The sequence below is a fragment of the Hydra viridissima genome, unplaced genomic scaffold (genome assembly GCF_058129835.1).
Source record: "Hydra viridissima isolate aposymbiotic clone 2 unplaced genomic scaffold, HvirCarnegie_v1 scaffold_13, whole genome shotgun sequence".
Classification (NCBI taxonomy): domain Eukaryota; kingdom Metazoa; phylum Cnidaria; class Hydrozoa; order Anthoathecata; family Hydridae; genus Hydra; species Hydra viridissima.
The window spans coordinates 2,431,423-2,451,794 of NW_028324312.1; the positions used below are offsets into that span (position 1 = coordinate 2,431,423).

At 31.0% G+C, this 20,372-nt stretch overlaps 2 protein-coding genes and 1 pseudogene across 3 annotated transcripts; 2 read left to right on the forward strand and 1 right to left on the reverse strand.

Annotated features, from left to right (window-relative positions):
• Positions 1 to 2,827: 2,827 nt before the first annotated feature.
• Positions 2,828 to 6,126, reverse strand: LOC149880049 (uncharacterized; annotated as a pseudogene). The gene is made up of 4 exons (XR_016446493.1): positions 5,948 to 6,126; positions 5,586 to 5,689; positions 5,073 to 5,249; positions 2,828 to 4,892 (listed from the first exon to the last, which is right to left on the reverse strand). The product of XR_016446493.1 is annotated as an uncharacterized LOC149880049 (transcript).
• A 3,893-nt stretch (positions 6,127 to 10,019) lies between these two features.
• Positions 10,020 to 10,774, forward strand: LOC149880050 (zinc finger BED domain-containing protein 4-like). The gene is made up of 2 exons (XM_090069982.1): positions 10,020 to 10,314; positions 10,377 to 10,774. Exons 1-2 carry the CDS (start codon positions 10,020 to 10,022, stop codon positions 10,772 to 10,774), a joined length of 693 nt encoding a protein of 230 aa, XP_089926108.1.
• Positions 10,775 to 13,216: 2,442 nt separating this feature from the next.
• On the forward strand, positions 13,217 to 14,287 carry LOC149880051 (uncharacterized). Its single transcript, XM_090070590.1, has one exon. The coding sequence runs from the start codon at positions 13,394 to 13,396 to the stop codon at positions 14,267 to 14,269; it is 876 nt and encodes a 291-aa protein (XP_089926716.1). The 5' UTR covers positions 13,217 to 13,393; the 3' UTR covers positions 14,270 to 14,287.
• Positions 14,288 to 20,372: the final 6,085 nt, after the last annotated feature.

Below are 20,372 nucleotides of genomic sequence, written 5' to 3' on the forward strand. Positions count from 1 at the left end.
GCTATATTTGTTCAACATGTGTAAAGCAGTGGAGACTGGGCAATGTCTTGAAGATCTTGAAAAGCCCGGGTCGGTGGTACATTCAAGATGGTTGACTACCGCTAACAGGCTGCTTCAGTTATATGTAGCGATAGCTATTCCTTCCGGGAATCTTGTGGAACTTGTCACGTATGTCATGACTGTGTATGCACCGTTATGGTTCCACATTAAACCCAGGTCGGCGTGCACGGAAGGATCACGACATATGTGGAGACTAATACAGTTTTCCAGATACATGAAACCGGAACTCAAATTGATCGTTGATCCCGTAATTGCCAGAAACGGTTACTTTTGCCATTCTAAGAACATCTTGTTGGTAATGCTAGCTGATGAAAGAGACCACATCAGAGAGCTGGGCTGCAGACGGATACTTGCTGCACGGAAGTAGAACGCATCAGAAGCACTGCGACAATTTCGAGTTCCAAGTTTAAACTTCAATGCCAGAGATTACATTGACCTGGTAAACTGGAACAACGAAGACCGCTGCGAACCTCCGATGACGAAACACCTGGCTGAAACAGAGCTACAAGACTGCGTTAAGAACAGGAACAACCAGCTTGTTAGAAGCCTGCCACAATTTCCCTGCCACACCCAAGCCACCGAGCGACATATTCGTCTAGTGACTGAGGTATCGGCGGCAGTTTGCACTGAACAACGAGATGGATTTATCCGTTCTGGTATAGAATCCAGAAAGAAAATGAAAACGTTTGACAACAAAGCACAATACAGACTTTAACATTTTAATTGCATGTGTAGTGTGTACTTGTGTACTGTGTAGTACAAGTATTTTAAGTAACTAAATTAAACATTGCTTAGTTGTATGTAAAATGTCAGAAAATTACAAAATTGCATAAAATTGGTGATATTTCAATAGTGTTGGGGCACCCCAAGACCAACAAATTTATGAGTTCTACTTTTTTGTTTTCACTAATGCTACTATGGAGCAACTATTCCACCCCCTGCCAATTATATATTTGCAAATTTTTTTTTTTTACAATACTTTCAGCCCACCTTATTAAACATACTTTAACGACTTTTTTAACGTAAAAACCATGCTACTAATATATTGCTTTTGTAAGCTAAAAGATCATTAAGTTATTATTCTAAAAATGGCGAATATTAGGGTTTTTAGTGGGATTTTTTACAACTTTGACTTCGAATTAGAGCACTTTCCGTTAATTTTCAGGTCCATGTTTTTATATTTTTCTGAATCAGCATAAAATTCTCTATCATAATCAATCATAAAAAAGGGGGGTACGAAAGTGCACTAGCGCCCAAAGTATTTATTTTTTGTTTTGAAATAAACATAAATTCAATACTTTTTAAAATAATTATAACAATATGATTTTCCAAAGAAAAAACAAGATAATGAACCACATGGCTCATTATCTTGTTTTTTCTTTCAACCAAATTTGATTATCAATGACACAATTTTAGAAAATATTAAATTTAGTACAGCTATTAGTAATAATAATAACAATAATACATTTTTAATATATTTTATTAAAGTTTCTTACAATAATGTAAATAAAAAGTAATAATTATAATCATAAATAGTTAACTTTAACAAATATTTTATTGGTATAAATTGCAACAAAACTAATAGTTGAATATTTTGATGTAGATTGCTAAAATTATGGCATCGATAAATTCTAGTTCCTTTTCGGAGATTAAAGGAGTTTCATTGGTACCATTAGGGATTGGGGGATAGTTATCGATGGTTGTTACTTCTAAATTGTTGTTTGATGTTTGTATTATAGGAGTTGTTCCAATGGAAGCCAGCTGTTTAGTAGACACTGTAGTCTCATGACCACTAGGAAATCTCACATAATCATAATGAGGATTTGATTTGATGAGCTGAACCTCATTTACTGAATCTTCATATTTGCTTTGCATCACACATAACTTTGTAAATAATGATTTTAACACCATATCCTAGAAACTTGGGCACATCTGCAAAGACTAACAATATCTAAGGAAAAAAAAAAATTAAAAATAATCCTACATTCAAAACCAACAACAGTAAGCACCAAAATAGAATTTGCAATTAACTCTTTTTTTACCAACTATATTTGGCCACTTTACAGTATTTTTTAATTGCACATGCTTGACTTTAAAATGCATAACATTTATTATATTTCGATCAAAGATAATGTTATATTTAGATTGAATTGATAGCCTTAAAATAAAATTGACACACACATATATATTTGTAAAAAGTAAGAGAATATACATCCTATTTTTTTAATATAAACAAGATAAAGTTTTTTCTAAGTAAACCAATGAAAGATATTTGCTTACATTTATGCAGCTTGCAAAATCTGTTTGAAATGCTAAAGTCTTGTAGATAAATATTTTAAATCAATGCTGGCATACTATAATAGTTTGTCAGTACTAATCTTAAATATTATAATAAAATTATATGGCAACCAAATGTTGTTATCAATATCTAAAATAAGTGAAATTTTTTAATTTAATGTTTATAGTTCCACAATTGTGTGGCTTAGATAATACAACATTAAATGATTTCTTAAGTAATGGAAAATTTAAACTAAACATTTACAATTAGAAATTTTTAGAGTTCAAACTATCTTTGACTACATAAAGAGTTTATTTTCAAAATGTGGTATGAGCAACTTTGTTTTAATGTACCACTTTAAATATTGTTTACATTACAAAATAATTTTTATGAGATTTGCAATTCATTATTTTTTAGAAAATTTATAATAATTAATTTTTTTTTTAAGCTGTTTGTATTTAAAGTTACTTATTATTATTTATTTGTTAGTTTTTGTTTATACCACATCTTGAAAGTAAACTCTTCACTTGTAAATGAGGATTTTATATAAGAGTTTTCCTTTTAAGCTATAATGAAACTTTATTGAAAAATGTTATAAAAAACACAAAGAAAAAGTATTGCTATTATTAACTATTCTCTATTTATCTAATGTAAAATAAACATAGATGTAAATCATGTGGAGGCTTATCTCCTAAGCACACATCATGAAAATATCTGACACATTTGGTGCATTTCAACCATTTTGTTTTTCATCCCTTCCCTAAATTCTTATCAGGATGACACTTTTTGCAAAAGCAACATTTCCTTTTTACTGTTTCTTTAGTTAATCCTAATGCTGTTTGGCCAGAACCCTTAGGCCTGCCTCTTTTAGCAACTTTAAGCAGTGGTTTAATAAGTTTTAACCTTTGGACATCTAAAGGTTTGTTTATCTGTTCTTGCTGATACATACTTTCAGTTGTAAAATTAATATGATTATCCTCAAACCCAGTGACTTCATCTTTTACACGATCATCAATGAATGGATTTTCATTATTTTTGACAAAGAATTCTTTATCTTGATATTCATTCACAATTGTATTTTTATTAGAAGATTTCATAGGATCATTGTTTACTGAACTACCGGAACTACAAGGACCTACTACAAAGCTTTCAGATGAGATAGAGGTTGTCTTACTACCTGATACTTGTTGTTCTTCAATGAAAATTTCAAATCTTTTGCCATAACTAACCATCTCTTCAAATTTATCTAATTGCTTTAGATAATAGTGGAATGTTTCTGTACCTAGTTCCACCATTTTATTTACTAGCTTATCAGAGCAAACCTTGATAGTTTATATTTCTGAATTTTGTCTAGTGCTGGTGTTCTCCAAATGGAATTCTCTACTTTAGCATTTTCATACAGAATAGGTGAGCCTTCAAAATAATTATTCACAACATGCCATCTTGGAATAAACCAATCTAAAGTTAACTTTTCATTACCCAAATATTGGGAAACAGCAATAAGATGACGACAGGGCAAACACATATTCATAAAAAATTTACAATTACATGACTTTTCACTCACTATATAAGTGTTGTCACCAATAATTACATTATGAGTATTGTTAGATAGCAAAATTAAATCATAATGTTTACTTTTTACAAGATCAAGAGATACATGCTTTACAGCATATGGTGTAATTATGTTGTGAAGGTTGGACAACTCGGAGAAGTGTTTTTTGGTTAAACTTTTAAATTGCTTGAATTTGCACTCCTCTAAAAACATGTCATTTAAAAAAAATATTTAATCAAGACACTGATGTAAATCTATTGGGTGAGTTATTACACTTTTCAGTTTTTGATGATAAGATTCGATTCTATTATTAGTGGTGTCACCAAAGTTTAAATGTGTTGTTTATAAAAAACCCATCGATCACACATGTGATCCCAATTATTTAAAAAGTATTCTGCAAAGCACTCATCAAGAGACAAAAGCAACTGTTTCTGTTTTTCATATAGTGACTGATCTCTTGAATGACAAAGTGTATCCAGGTATACAGAAATTTTTCTTTTAACATCAGTGGTACATAATAAGTTTGCAATCTTTTTCTTGAAAGCTTTTTTAACATGAAACAAACAAATTTCACAAAAACTATTAGGAAAATTTTGCTCCAGTGTTATTAACTCACTCATATCTTTGTCTATCATAAATGTTTTAATGGAATTCCAAGAAGCATTATAAGCTCTAAAGGTTTTAAAAATTTGACCAAACATCACTTCTGACTCATTTGCAATTAAAGCAAAAGCAATTATATGAGAAAATCCGTTTCCATACATACATAAAAATGACATCAGTGGCATATCACTGTTGTTGAGACAATAGGTGGTGTCAATACAAATGTGCTCAGGAAACTTACTAAATGTGGATCTCATTACACTGGTTTGAACAAATAAATACTGAAGAGTATTATCATCTGAGATACCATATTGTGAAATCTCTCTTCTTTTCTCAACTACTTTAACTAGCAGTTCTGCAGCATTAAACAAACATTTTTCGAAAATGGGCATTTTTTTCCTACAATGACAGACATTTACTTTAATGAAAAAATATTTTATATAAATTATATATATATATATATATATATATATATATATATATATATATATATATATAAATTAGTAAATAAATGTATACAAATATTTAATTATAAAAATAACAAATTATGCAATAAAATAATTGTTTTTACTTCTTGACGAATTTTATCCTTGATGTTCCAAATGTCCTTATTTATTATGAATTTTCCTGTACTTTTTCTCATTTCATCAGCAATTACTTTAGTAGTAACACCAAGACAATTCAGTTCTTTAACTTTGGCGTTCTCTTTATTTGATAGCTTTCTATTTTGGACATAGTGCTTGTAAAGATCTTGATCTGAAACGTAAAATAATTTATTTAATCAGGTTATATGATACTAAAAATTACTTTTTTCATAACTCATTTAAATATGTAACTTTAGGGATTAAAAAAAAGCTTTTCACTGCATACTTTTTTGTCTTTCATTGCACAATATTATTGTAGCATTTTATTTACTCATCCTATTTAAACAATTTAAATTTCAAAAAACTTTAAATTAAAGTTTTTTGTAAATTAAACTATACACAATGAAAAGCAGAACTTTAAAGACAGATTTACAAAATTAAATATATAAAAAATAATGAATTATTATTCATGTACAATAAAACAAATTTTAAAGATAAATATTTTTACCAATAACATGATTGTGTGTTTCTATCATTTGTTTAACAATTATCTTTGTTCTATCTTTTGTTAAAGCAGCATAAATTTTTGCTGGACAGTTATTTTTGGCTGATCTAAAATGACAACAACAGAAAAAATTTATTCAAAAACGCTCAAATGCTCTTGAATCTTCTAATTAATTCTTCTAATAATTATAAAATCTTCTAATAATTTCATGACTAAATAAAATTCAATGACATTTCCATGAATTCTATGACCAGTGGCCACCTTGTTTTTACAAGAACATTGTAAAGTATTTGTTCATTGAAATATATTTACAATATACGTAAGTTACAGCTAAGACTGCAAGCATTTATGTAAGTGAAATATACCCTTAATTTCTTTTCCCTATTCCTTTGCTTGAATTGAATCCGCCATGTGTGCAAATTAAATTATAGTACACGTATTTAAACATTTCAGGATAAGGTCTTTGGTCGAGCTTGGTCTTAGCATTAGCTTTTAACGTTAGCTTGCAACCATGTTTAACCATGGGCTGGAATGTTTCATTACAGTGTATTTCAACTGCTCGAAAAAATTTATCCCAGGATAAGAAAAAAGGCGCTACTCGACTTTCTCCCCCCCCCCCCCCCTAATTTTATGATTGATTCTGATAGAGAATTTTATGCTGATTCAGAAAAATATAAAAACATAGACCTGAAAATCATGACTTATCATGAACTTTTAGCGACATTATTTTGAACAAAAAAATTATCGCAAAATAAAAGCAAATCGCATCAAAATTGTTCAAAACATCAACATTATTTAGCGCATGCGTACAAAGTATTGCGCTCCGAGTAGCATACGGCTGCATAGAGCGCATAGCGCTTCAAGTAGCAACTGCCTAATTACTTAAGGCGGTGTTGCGTTAAAAAAGTTAGTCGTTAAAAAAGTTAATACATAGTTTTGCGCATGCGTTACGCGTGCGCAGTATGGTTAAAAAGCGTTCGTTAGGGAATGAATTTTGGCGTTAAAAAAGTTGCATCGTTTCGTTAGGGTATGTAAAATATTAAAAATTAGTTTATACTTTAAATTAAAAATGGCTGTCATGTTTACTCAGTTGATGAAATTATTTTATACTTTATATTAAAAAGGGCTGTCCATGGTTACTCAGTTGCTAAATTCATAAGCTTTACTTTTGATATATGGACCAGTAGTTCAAATGAAAGCTTTATGAGCCTGACAGGTCACTGTTTAGATAATACATTTAATCAGAAAACTGTTGTACATAGAGTAGCTCCATTTCCTGAGAGGCATTCAGCAGCAAATATTGCTGAATTGATTGAAGATATTATGGCTGAATTTAAAATGTCACCTTCAAAAATTCATTTAATAGCTAGAGACAATGGTATAAATATTGTTAAGGCTATTATTAAGATAGCCCATATAATAGTATGGCTTGTTTTAACACACACTGCAACTAGTAATTAATGAGTGTATTTTTGAACAAACAGTTGTCAAGAATGTCATTGAAAACTACCATTCAATTGTTGGGCATTTCAGCCATTCTCCCCAAGCCTGCCCTAAACTTAAAGCTCTTCAAGAAGCAAACAATGTTCCTAAGCACAAAGTTATTCAAAATGTTCCAACAAGGTGGAATGGTACCTGTCATATGTTAGAACGAGTTTATGAACAAAGGAAACCTCTAACCATATATGCACTTGAAAATGGTAAGCTTCCTTTATTAAATGCAAACAAATGGATGATTATTGGACAGTTTTGTGTTTTGCTAAAAGATTTCCACAAAACAAGAGTTTGTTTGAGTGAAAGAAATTCTATTGTCTCAGATATTATACCACAGATACAGTTTTTGAAACATTTCATTAATAAAGCTTTAATTGATGACAACTAATTCAATGGAGAATAGTTTCAAACAATATACTGATAACTATAACATCATCTTGTCAACATTTCTTGATCCCAGATTCAAATTAAAAATGTTCAAAAATGAAAACACCTTTTCAGCTGCCAAAACAAGTATTGAAAACATAACCATTCAACTTATTAAAACCCATGAAAATATAAAAAACATCAAAGTTACTGAAAATGATTGGTCTGCAGCTTGTGATATTGAAAATATTGACTCAGAATATAAAAAAAATAGTACAGTACTAAATGAATACAAAGATATAGTAGAAATGGGTTTTGACAATTACTTCAAAGAACTTGTAGGATTTAATTCTAAATAAATTGGTCAACCACAAACTTTAATTACAAATGAAAGTTTGTTAAACAAAATTCAACTCTACTCAAATGAAGACCTTATTGACAAAGAAAGCAATCTTTTGTTGTGGTGGAAATCACAGAAAACCATAATGCGACTATTAGCAAAGCTTGCTTTAAAGTATTTAAGCTGCCCACTGTCTTCTGTGGAGAGTGAAAGACTTTTTAGTATTGGTGGAAATGTATATACTGCAAAGAGAAAAAGCTTAACAGGACTTCATGGTGAAATGTTAATATTTCTTAACTATAATATCAGAAACTAAAAATATTTGATTTTGTTTATATTATTATAATTAGTATAGTTCTTTTAGGAGTATCTGTGTACTATTTTTTCATGAAATATAATTTATTTAGGAGTTTAAAATCTTTGATACTCTGAGGAGGTCAAATGAAAAAGAAAATGTCATGAAAATTGTATAACTTTGTAGAATTAGAAAATTACGGGGAAAAAAAATTTGGAAAAAATAATTGAAACTCTCTTTGAGAGCTTTTGCTCAAAAATAAAAAAAGAATGCCTCCCTATGCCTTAATCAAAATTTCAAAGCATATTCTGTTGTGGATTTGAGGGTTGCGCAAATAAAAGAGTATCATCAGCTGGGGTAATTTTGGATAGTTTTGGCAGTTTTTCTTAAACATCTCTGAATCTTATTAACTTTTTACAGTTTTCTCTTGTGGTAATAACATTATAGGTCTTATAGGCCTCTATATTTATTTTTTTTAATTTTTTTATTACAAATACTTGTTTTTAAACGCCGAAAAGTGACCAATGTTACCCCAGGTTTTTATCATGTTTGATCAATAATAACCCTGCTATGGGGTAGCATTGGTCACTTTTTGGAGTTTTAAAAAATCATCAGTCCTTAAACACTTAGAGAAACATGAAAAGAACATTTAAATGGACAAAAATTTTTGCAACTAGCTCCCTGTTATTGTGCAAAAGTAAAGTCATTAAAAGTCATTTTCTAGTAGGTCATTATCGTCATCTGAGGATGATGACACTTGTTCAACTCTTGCCATTTTCTTGTTATTCTTGGTGTTACTGTTATTCTTGGTGTTATTGTTATTCTTTGATGTTGTAGGAGTTGTGTTATTCACCAGATCTTGCGGTGTTATCGCTTTGCCAGGTGTGATCTTTTTCCCTCTGGTGCGATTTGTTTTCCCATCCTGTCCACAATGTTTCACTAATAGACCTTCTATATCTTCATTGAATACTTCCTTAACAGTACTACCGGTACCTCCTCCAATGTCTTTGTTAACCTGTGGCAAACGCTTCATGACCATTTCTTTATCGAAGGGAAATATTCCACATTTTTTGGTATTGATTGTTTGATGCGCGTTTCTATCTTTAGCGGACGGAAAACAGCAACGTCCAGCCGTTGAAGCAAATGGGAAGCGTATATTCCGAACTGTCGACTAGCCTTTCTCACGCTTATTCTTCCAGATAAACATTCTTTTATAGCATTGGACAGCGTTTCTTGACTGTATGAAGTTGCATATGCTCTTGAACCAGGCTTTCGCTTATATTTCCTCGACATTTTCACCGGCTAAGAATTCAAATGGTTCAATAAATGTATCAGAAGTGTCAAAAAATGCCAAAATAAACTCAATGTAGTCTACGAAGTAACTGTGCTATATTCACAAAAACTGTTGATATACCAAAATTGTTGATATAATAGTCGATATATATTGTTGGTATCTCTAACAAAAATAAAACATGTTATCTTTGTTAAATTTTAGGAATTTAAAAAAAAATCAACAATTGACCCTGGTCAACAAAGTCACCCCGGCGACCAAAGTTACCCCGGTTGACGGTACCATTTTGAATACTTTTTTAACGGGCAAACTTTTTTAACGCCGTAAGGCGTTAAAAAAGTTGTAATTATTTTGCGCATGCGCAGATTTCACATTTAATAAACTTTTTTAACGACTAACTTTTTTAACGCAACACCGGTGTTGCGTTAAAAAAGTTAGTCGTTAAAAAAGTTAACAAATAGTTCTGCGCCTGCGTTTCGCATGCGCAGTACGGTCAAAGGAGCGTTCGTTAGGGAATGAAATTAGACGTTAAAAAAGTTGCATTGTTTCATTAGGGTATGTAAAATAATAAAAATTAGTGTATACTTTATATTAAAAATGGCTGTCCATGTTTACTCAGTTGATGAAATTATTTTATACTTTATGTTAAAAATGGCTGTCCATGTTTACTCAGTTGCTGAATTCATAAGCTTTACTACTGATATATGGACCAGTAGTTCAAATGAAAGCTTCATGAGCCTGACAGGTCACTGTTTAGACAATACATTTAATCAGAAAACTGTTGTACTTAGAGTAACTCCATTTCCTGAGCGGCATACAGCAGCAAATATTGCTGAATTGATTGAAGATATGGCTGAATTTAAAATATCACCTTCAAAAATTCATTTAATAGCTAGAGATAATGGTAGAAATATTGTCAAGGCTATTAAAGATAGCCCATATGATAGTATGGCTTGTTTTTACACACACTGCAACTAGTAATTAATGAGTGTATTTTTGAACAAACAGTTGTCAAGAATGTCATTGCAAACTGGCATTCAATTGTTGGGCATTTCAGCCATTCTCCCCAAGTCTGCCCTAAACTTAAAGCTCTTCAAGTAGCAAACAATGTTCCTAAGCACAAACTTATTCAAAATGTTCCAAAAAGGTGGAATAGTACCTGTCATATGTTAGAACTAATTTATGATGAAAGGAAACCTCGAACCATATATGCACTTGAAAATGGTAAGCTTCCTTTATTAAATGCAAACAAATTGATGATTATTGGACAGTTTTGTGTTTTGCTAAAAGATTTCCACAAAACAAGAGTTCGCTTGAGTGAAAGAAATTCTATTGTCTCAGATATTATACCACAGATACAGTTTTTGAAACATTTCATTAATAAACCTTTAATTGATGATAGCTAATTCAATGGAGAATAGTTTCAAACAATATACTGATAACTATAACATCATCTTGTCAATATTTCTTGATCCCAGATTCAAATTAAAAATGTTCAAAAATGAAAACACCTTTTCAGCTGCTAAAACAAGTACTGAGAACATAACCATTCAACTTATTAAAACCCATGAAAATATAAAAAACATCAAAGTTACTGAAAATGATCGGTCTGCAGCTTGTGACATTGAAAATATTGACTCAGAATTAGGAAATAATGGTACATTACTAAATGAATAGAAAGATATAGTACAAATGGGTTTTGATAATTGCTTTGAAGAACTTGTAGGATTTAATTCTAAATAAATCGGTCAACCACAAACTTTAATTTCAAATGAAACTTTATTAAACAAAATTCAACACAACTCAAATGAAGACCTTATTGACAAAGAAAGCAATCTTTTGTTGTGGTGGAAATCACAGAAAACCAAAATGCGACTATTAGCAAAGCTTGCTTTAAAGTATTTAAGCTGCCCACTGTCTTCTGTGGAGAGTGAAAGACTTTTTAGTATAGGTGGAAATGTATATACTGCAAAGAGATATAGCTTAACAGGAGCTCATGGTGAAATGTGAATATTTTTGAACTATAATATGAGAATTTAAAAATATTTGATTTTGTATATATTACTATAATTAGTATAGTATAATTCTTTTAGAAGTGAGTATCTATGTTCTATTTTTTCATGAAATATAATTTATTTAGGAGTTTAAAAGCTTTGATACTATGAGGAGGTCAAATGAAAAAGAAAATGTCATGAAAATTGTATAACTTTGTAGAATTAGAAAATTACAGGGAAAAAAAATTTGGAAAAAATAATTGAAACTCTCTTTGAGAGCTTTTGCTCAAAAATAAAAAAAGAATGCTTCCCAATGCCTTAATCAAAATATCAAAGCATATTCTGTTGTGGATTTGAGGGTTGCGCAAATTAAAGAGTATCGTTAGCCAGGGTAACTTTGGTCAGTTTTGGCAGTTTTTCTTAAACATCTCTGAATCTTATTAACTTTTTACAGTTTTCTCTTGTGGTAATAACATTATAGGTCTTGGCTATAGGCCTCTATATTTATTTTTTTAATTTTTTTATTACAAATATTTATTTTTAAACGCCGAAAAGTGACCAATGTTTTATCATGTTTGATCAATAATACCCCTGCTATGGGGTAACATTGGTCACTTTTTGGAGTTTTAAAAAATCATCAGCCCTTAAACACTTAGAGAAACATGAAAAGAACATTTAAATGGACAAAAAATTTTGCAACTAGCTCCCTGTTATTGTGCAAAAGTCATTAACAGTCATTTTCTAGTAGGTCATTATCGTCATCTGAGGATGATGACACTTGTTCAACTCTTGCCCTTTTCTTGTTATTCTTGGTGTTACTGTTATTCTTGGTGTTATTGTTATTCTTTGATGTGGTAGGAGTTGTGTTATTCACCAGATCTTGCGGTGTTATCGCTTTGCCAGATGTGATCTTTTTCCCTCTGGTGCGATTTGTTTTCCCATCCTGTCCACAATCTTTCACTAATAGACCTTCTATATCTTCATTGAATGCTTCCTTAACAATACTACCGGTACCTCCTCCAATGTCTTTGTTAACCTGTGACAAACGCTTCATGACCATTTCTTTATCGAAGGGAAATATTCCACTAGCCTTGAAGTCAGATCTCAAATTATCGCTTTTCAATTGACGTTGCAGTAGAGCAAGAAGACCGAGGAACTGATTTTTTGGTATTGATTCTTTGATGCGCGTTTCTATTTTTAGCGGACGGAAAACAGCAACGTCCAGCGGTTAAAGCAAATGGGAAGCGTATATTCCGAACTTTCGACTAGTTTTTCTCACGCTTACTCTTCCAGTTAAACATTCTTTTATAGCATTGGATGTTTCTTGACTGTATGAAGTTGCATATGCTCTTGAACCACGCTTTTGCTTATATTTCCTCGGTATTTTCACCGGCTAAGAATTCAAATGGTTCAATAAATGTATCAGAAGTGTCAAAACATGCCAAAATAAACTCAATGTAGTCTACGAAGTAACTGTGCTATATTCACAAAAACTATTGATATACCAAATTTGTTGATATAATAGTCGATATATATTGTTGGTATCTCTAACAAAATTAAAACATGTTATCTTTGTTAAATTTTAGGAATTTAAAAAAAAATCAACAATTGACCCCGGTCAACAAAGTCACCCCGGCGACCAAAGTTACCCCGGTTGACGGTACCATTTTGAATACTTTTTTAACGGGCAAACTTTTTTAACGCCGTAAGGCGTTAAAAAAGTTGTAATTATTTTGCGCATGCGCAGATTTCACATTTAATAAACTTTTTTAACGACTAACTTTTTTAACGCAACAGCGGCTTTCCACGGAGCGAATTAATTCGCGCGAAGCGAATAATTTCGCCAAGAATATTTGAGAGCATGCGCACAAAGATTTTTTTTATCACAAGGCGAAAAATTTCTCTTCGCAAAATAGTTGGATCGACTTCTACTTTTTTTGTAGCGAATTTTTTCGCTTGAAGAAAGGGCCAATCAGAACCTTTGAAATATGCAAACATGCAAATTCGGAAATAAACAAACACAACAAAGTTATGATGGCCGACAATAGTACGTTTATTCAGTGGTTTAAAGAAAGAAATGTAAACGTTGATTTATTGGAAGCTTTATTAAATGCTTCTCAAAATGAAGTTGCAATTACGAATGAAGAAGTAGTTGGTGAAGTAGTCGAAAATGAAGAGAATGAAAGCGATCATTGTATGCCTGTTGAATTCGATATAGATAATTTTCTTGAAGCTGTTCGTGAGCTTCCAAGCTTATGGGATGTTAATCATCCCACATACAAAGACAGATTAGTGAAATTAAATGCGTGGAAAAAACTTGCATTAAAATTTTGTAAAGAAGAGGACTTCCTTCAGAAAAAGTTAAAAAATCTGAAAGATACACTAAAAAAATGTTTAGATAAACGTAACCGTATGACTAGATCAGGAGCAGCAGCCTCAAACTTACCAAAATGTAGGTTTTTTGATCAAATGGCATTTTTACATGAAAAAAGTGCAAACAAACCAACGGAATCTAATGTAGATATTGTTCCAGATTTTGCTTCACCTTCATTTCACTCACAGCATAGTATTTCACCATTAAGTCCAAGTATCAGTAGTTGTAGCAGTGAATTAATTCTAACTGAAAATCGAAAAAGATTAAGCTGTACAAGACCATCCATTCCAAAAAAAGCACGGATCAAAAATCAAAATGATGAGTCATTGTCACAATTGTCACAATCATTAGTAGAGTGTGACAAGATGTTAAAAAAGTCAATGGAAGATGTTGAGGAAGATGAAACAACCCTATTTTGTCGAAGCCTTATTCCAATTATGAAAGAACTCCCAATAAAAGAAAACAGACGGGCTATGATAAAGATAAAAACACTTCTTTTCAACATGAAATATGGCGAGCATGAAGAAATTTAGAGTAAATTATAATATAACTTTATATATATATATATATATATATTGCTGGCCCACTACTCTGTAGTTTGAGCACTTTGGCATGACACAACAAATCTTTTAAATTGCTTTAAATTGGTTTTCTAGTTTTATTGCTAAGATTTGGTCTCGTAAATATATATATATATATATATATATATATATATATATATATATATATATATATATATATATATACATATATATATATACATATATATATATATATATATATATATATATATATATATATATATATATATATATATATATATATATATATATACATACACTTATGATAGAGTGTTTAGGTATATAATATTAATATTATATATAGGCTTATATTAGGTATATGTTATATATATATATATATATATATATAATAAATATATATTATATATATTATATATATATATAAATTATATTATAAATTATACTCTAAAAGTCTTTTTATCATATCAGTTGTTAACATTAATAACTTTGTCTTAATAAAATATCAGAATATAAAGTGTCGTAATATTTTGACTAATAGATGATAGCAACTACCCATAAACTACATGGTTTACTATGGAGACTTTTCACCTTTTTTTTTTTAAATCTACTTATATATATTTTATATTTGCTAATGCCTCATTTTTATCTGTGTTACAGATACAAATAAATTACATGAAATAACATTCAAATGAATTTCTAAATGTTTATCAAGAGTATTAACATATATATTTAAAACCAGAAACTTTACAGAAATTATTGAAATTTACAGAAATTCTAGAACATTTTAAATTTTTTTTAAAAAATCAGAATTGACGTGTTAACAGTTTTTTAAAGCAATTTTTTTATGAATTTCTATTTACTAAGTCTAATTGCCATTCGAGTTCACCTTCTGGTGAATTGAAGTATTCTTTAAAGTCGTCTCTAACTTGCTTTGCATCTTTTGAGTAGTTGTTAGAACCTGATGACAGTGGTTGCAGTGCAGCAGAACATGAATTATCTTGCCTCCAATCACCTGGTCTAAACCCAGCAGGACCGTCGATATCAGTATAATTTGTGGGGCAGTAGAGATAATTGTTTGCTGACCTTTTTTTCATCAGAAAGTTGTGTAAGGCTACAATCGCTTGAGTAATTAAAATTACTTTTTCGAGATTGGCAATAATTGGTCTGCGAAATATTCGAAAGCGTGATGTGGCAATACCAAATGTATTTTCTATAACCCTTCTGGCTCTTGAAAGTCTGTAATTAAATATTTTTTGTTTTAAAAGAATGTTTTGATTGGGATATGGTTTCATCATGTGCCTTTTTAAACCAAAAGCATCGTCAGCAACTAAAACGTACGGTATTATTTTATCTGAATTACCAATCTTTTCTGGATCAGGAATATTCAATTTATTATTTTCAATTGCATAACCAAGACTGCAGTTATTAAAAACACTACCATCACTCTGTCTTCCAGAGTCACCAATGTCCACCATAGTAAATTCGTATTTAGCATTACAAACAGCTAGAAGAACTATGCTATGCGTTTTCTTATAGTTAAAATACTCTGATCCGCCATTATGAGGAGCTTGCATAACAATGTGCTTGCCATCTATTGCACCTATAGCATGCGGAAAATTCCACATATTTTCAAATTCTTTTGCAATTGTTTTCCATTCTTGTATTTCTGATGGAACATGTAGATAGTTCCTCTCTTTCAATGAAGTCCAAATAGCAGCACACGTTTCACTAATAATTCTACTGATAGTGGAAGCGCTGATTCTGTAACTTGCAGCAATAGTACACTGAGCATCACCTGTTACAAGGAATCTAAGTGTTACGGCCAACCTTTCACTAGGACTAACAGGGTCTCTCATGGTAATTCTCTGTTTTACAATGATAGGCGCTACGAACGAAAGCAACTCTTCGTAAGTTGTTGGAGACATACGAAAATACTTAAAAAAATATTCCTGGTCGTGTAAACGTAAATCCTGTATTAATAAACGAAACTCTCCTTTCTGTAGGCGTTCGGCATAAACTTTTCTAACCCAAAATCGTTTTTTATTCTTTACTTTTTCTCTTTTCATTTGCATCATTTTTAAAATAATTAATTTTCTTCGAAATAACAACAATCTTTTTTTCATCAACATGTTTTCCAAAAAGCGCGCTAAAAGTTATGCTAAATTTACGTGGAAATCAAATTTCTAGCTCAGCGAAAAATTAGACACGAATTAATTCGCTTCGCGCGAAATAATTCGCTCCGTGGAAAGCCGCCTTTACACATTAAATTTTTTTTTTTTTTTTTTTTTTTTTTTTTTTTTTTTTTTAGGTGTGGTTGACTAAAAGGTTCTTTTTAAAAACCCGCAATTCCTCTCTAGTTCTGCGGTCCTAAAATGTATATGCAAAATTCTCTTACTCTATTAGATATTACCAAAATACTTTTGTCTTCGCTTTTGTGTTAATCTTACTAAAAATTTGCAATTTCCTTAGTTAAAAAAATGTTGCGTAAAAAAGTTCAAAAGAAAGAAAAAAACGGGAGCAGTAGCGCCCGTTACAACGCCCGCTACAACGCCCCTCTTGCTTATTTTGTTTCTCTGTCCCCTGACAGCATTTTAGCTATATAACATTCAAACTTTAGCTTCAATCTTTTTTGTTTGTGGAAGACAAAACAGTTCCATCTACCTTTGAGCTTAAAAATAAGCATTAGCTGTTTAAAAGATTAGAACTAAAGTATCTCCTATTACTGATAACAAAGAATGTTTAAAAACAAATTTGATGAAACGTTAGGTCCAATTTAGAACTTTATGCAATCTACATTTGATTTAACGTTTTCTGAATTAACTTTAAGGCTGTTAAAACAAACCGTGCAATATTAGGGCAGAAAAATGATACATGGACGTTGGGGTGAATCAATAATATCCGTGTATTTAATTATAATTGATAAAAAATTAAGTTTAGCAGCTTTTACTGTGGATTTAGAAATAATATCCAAAATACTAATATAAGAGTTTAATAGTATTCTTATTTAATTGTTACTCAAAATTACCAAAAAAATCAATAAAATTCGATCTATTTACATTTCTGTTACTCCTTTTTTTACTATTCCTTTTCAGACTTTTAAATGACATATGCTATTTTAATAAATAATTAAATAGAATAATCTTTAGGAAATTTTATATCAAAGTTAAGGAGATACATTGCTCTAAGCAGAATCACTGCAAAAAGTTATAGTACGTTTCGGAGAGATACATTGGTGACAAATATGGCATGTGTATTGTTTCAAAGTTACACTCTTTCAAAGCAATAATCTCGCTGCCATATTTGGAAGGTTTGACACATACTGACAAAACTTACATAGATGCCTCCAGATTTTATCAGGTAAGTTAGACACTCACGTGTGGTGTAAGTTTTGAAAGCATCAGAAAGTTGCTAAATAGGCACAAATTTGTCTAATAATTTCCTCTTTTTTTCCGCTTTTCTTTGATTGCAGTTTTCTTAGATTGAGGAGAAAGACATGATTCAATGGTATGTATGTATGTATGTATGTATGTATGTATGTATGTATGTATGTATGTATGTATGTATGTATGTATGTATGTATGTATGTATGTATGTATGTATGTATGTATGTATGTATGTATGTATGTATGTATGTATGTATGTATGTATGTATGTATGTTTGTATATATGTATGTATGTATGTATGTATGTATGTATGTATGTATGTATGTATGTATGTATGTATGTATGTATGTATGTATGTATGTATGTATGTATGTATGTATGTATGTATGTATGTATGTATGTATGTATGTATTTATGTATTTATGTATTTATGTATGTATGTATGCATGTATGTATGCATGTATGTGTCATTATGATGTCATCAAAACAAATTCCTATTGATAAAATGAAAATGATGATAGAATTATAAGCCTGAATATTTCTACTCTTGTGCCACCGGCATCCCGTAGGTTATACAGATTCTGTCTTCCGAGCGAAGTTGGCCAGGGAATGTAAAAAAGCTATCTGAAGCTTTCAAATCAATCATGCAGCATTCTTACAATGAGCATGCTTTAAAGTATCTATACACAAAACAACTTTAGGTTTACCGTTTTGCATAAGTACATGTCAATATCTTTTGTAACATATCAGTGAAAAATAGAGATCTCGATTAGGGATTGCAATCCCGGAGGTCTTTTTCAATCCCGGGATTTCGGGATTGAAAAATATCAATCCCGGGATTGAAAAGCAGATACAACATCTGTATAGTGTTAATTAGAATAAAAGCAGTACATTTAACTAAAAAAATATTTATTAAATGAATTTAATTTAGCATTTTAATTAAGTTTCACAAGTTAATTAATGTTAAAAAATTATATTAGAAATAAGGAGATATGTTATGTTTTTTGTGCTTCGAAATACGACTTTTGGAAGCATAACGCGTCCAAAGTTTCATCGCCCAAACAGTTACGAATTTTTGTATTGAACAGTCCAGCGGAAGAAAATGCCCGCTCAGCCTCGACACTTGTCGGTTTCATGATCATTAGAAAAGAATAGACTCTTTCTAAATAATCGCCACGCGTACCCCCATTTTCAAATAGTGTGATTTCTTTTTGAATTTTTGATGACAATGTTTCATGTCTAATTGATTTTATTGGTGATTGTCCTTCTTTAATAACACAATCAAGTTCCTCTTCAGTACTTAAAGTATTGCTTTAAGACTCATGTACCATTTCAGGTTCCTCAATCAAATCCAGCATGTCAGACTCAACTGATGCTCTTAATAGAGCAGGATTGGAAGCATTTAATCTTTCCAGCAATTCTACCGAAAGTTTTCGCATTTAAATGAAGAAGGCACTGTTATTATTTCTTCATCGAGGCTTCAACCGTTATGCAGGTATTGTAGAAGTCCACTCATATCGGTTCGGCGTTCATGCATGCGAGTCATTAAAGCTCTACGCATTTTTTTGCTTGTATTATTGTCAGCATCTTTTAATTTTGAGCATGAAATTAATAGCAATATCGGCTGTAAATAGGTTAGAATCTCGACGACATATTGCTTCAATGGGAACTAAAGTTGTAATAATCTCTGATAATATTGTCAGTTCATCATGTGGCAGAGCTATAGAATTATATTGCACTGGGTAAATATCAATTAATGCTTTTGGTATACAATTTTTTACTTTGTAAAATTGTTTAAGCATTAACAGAAGGCTGCTCCACCGTGTCTTGCAGTCCATTATTAAAGACAGGTGTTTTCCAAATTCAGCCTTAATATATTTTTGTAAGATGTCGTTCTTGGTAGGTGATCATCTAAATTTTAGCATTAGTTTGCGTACTTTTTTAATGGCTGGCCCATAATGAACTTCATTTAGTTCAATTTTAGGTCTTAGATTTTCATGATTGTAGTCCAACAAATCTTCCTCGATGTCCTCATTTTCGGATCAACTGCTGTCAGAAAATTCATTGTTAAAATCTGGCTGATTTGCATCGAATTCTCTCTTTTTACAAAGAGCATCAATTACAGCAAGTTGCATGCCGTGAGCAAAACATAATTGTTGGTTAGCAGGCAGCAATCTGCCAACTTTTTTCACAACACTAGCTCTGTCGGTTATTATAGCCACAATGTCGCTGTATAGATCAAGAAAATGGTCTTTAAGTCTTTTTTCTAATAGTTCAATGCACTTTTCTGCTGGTATTGAATCTGTTATTCGCACTAAACCTAAACTCCAGAACTTAGAGTTTTGTCCATGAACGTTAATAATCATGTAGCGATGATTTCGAAGTGACGTCCATTCATCAAAAGACAAAGAAAATCTCTCTCCCTGACCGAATTCCGTTTTCTTGCGCACTTTAATTTGATGAACTAAACCAACTAAACCTAATCTTATTTTTCTCCTGTACTATAATACATGATTACGAATTGTGTTTACTGACGTTGGTAGATTTCTGAATTCCATAGCAGTTAGAACGGCACGTAAGTCTGTTGAAGAACAAATCACATTAAATGAAAGCCCGTCAGACTCCGTTAAACAAGCAAGTGTAGCACAAAGTGTTTTATCTTCCCTTTCATAAATTGAAAAGTATTCTGTTAGTGGCTTAAATTTCTTTT

Coding starts and splice junctions, on each gene's coding strand:
- LOC149880050 (XM_090069982.1), top strand. CDS start 10,020: ATGGCTGTCCATGTTTACTCAGTTGCTGAATTCATAAGCTTTACTACT. Junction 10,315..10,376: donor TAAAGATAGCCCATATGATA/GTATGGCTTGTT, acceptor TTGAACAAACAG/TTGTCAAGAATGTCATTGCA.
- LOC149880051 (XM_090070590.1), top strand. CDS start 13,394: ATGATGGCCGACAATAGTACGTTTATTCAGTGGTTTAAAGAAAGAAAT.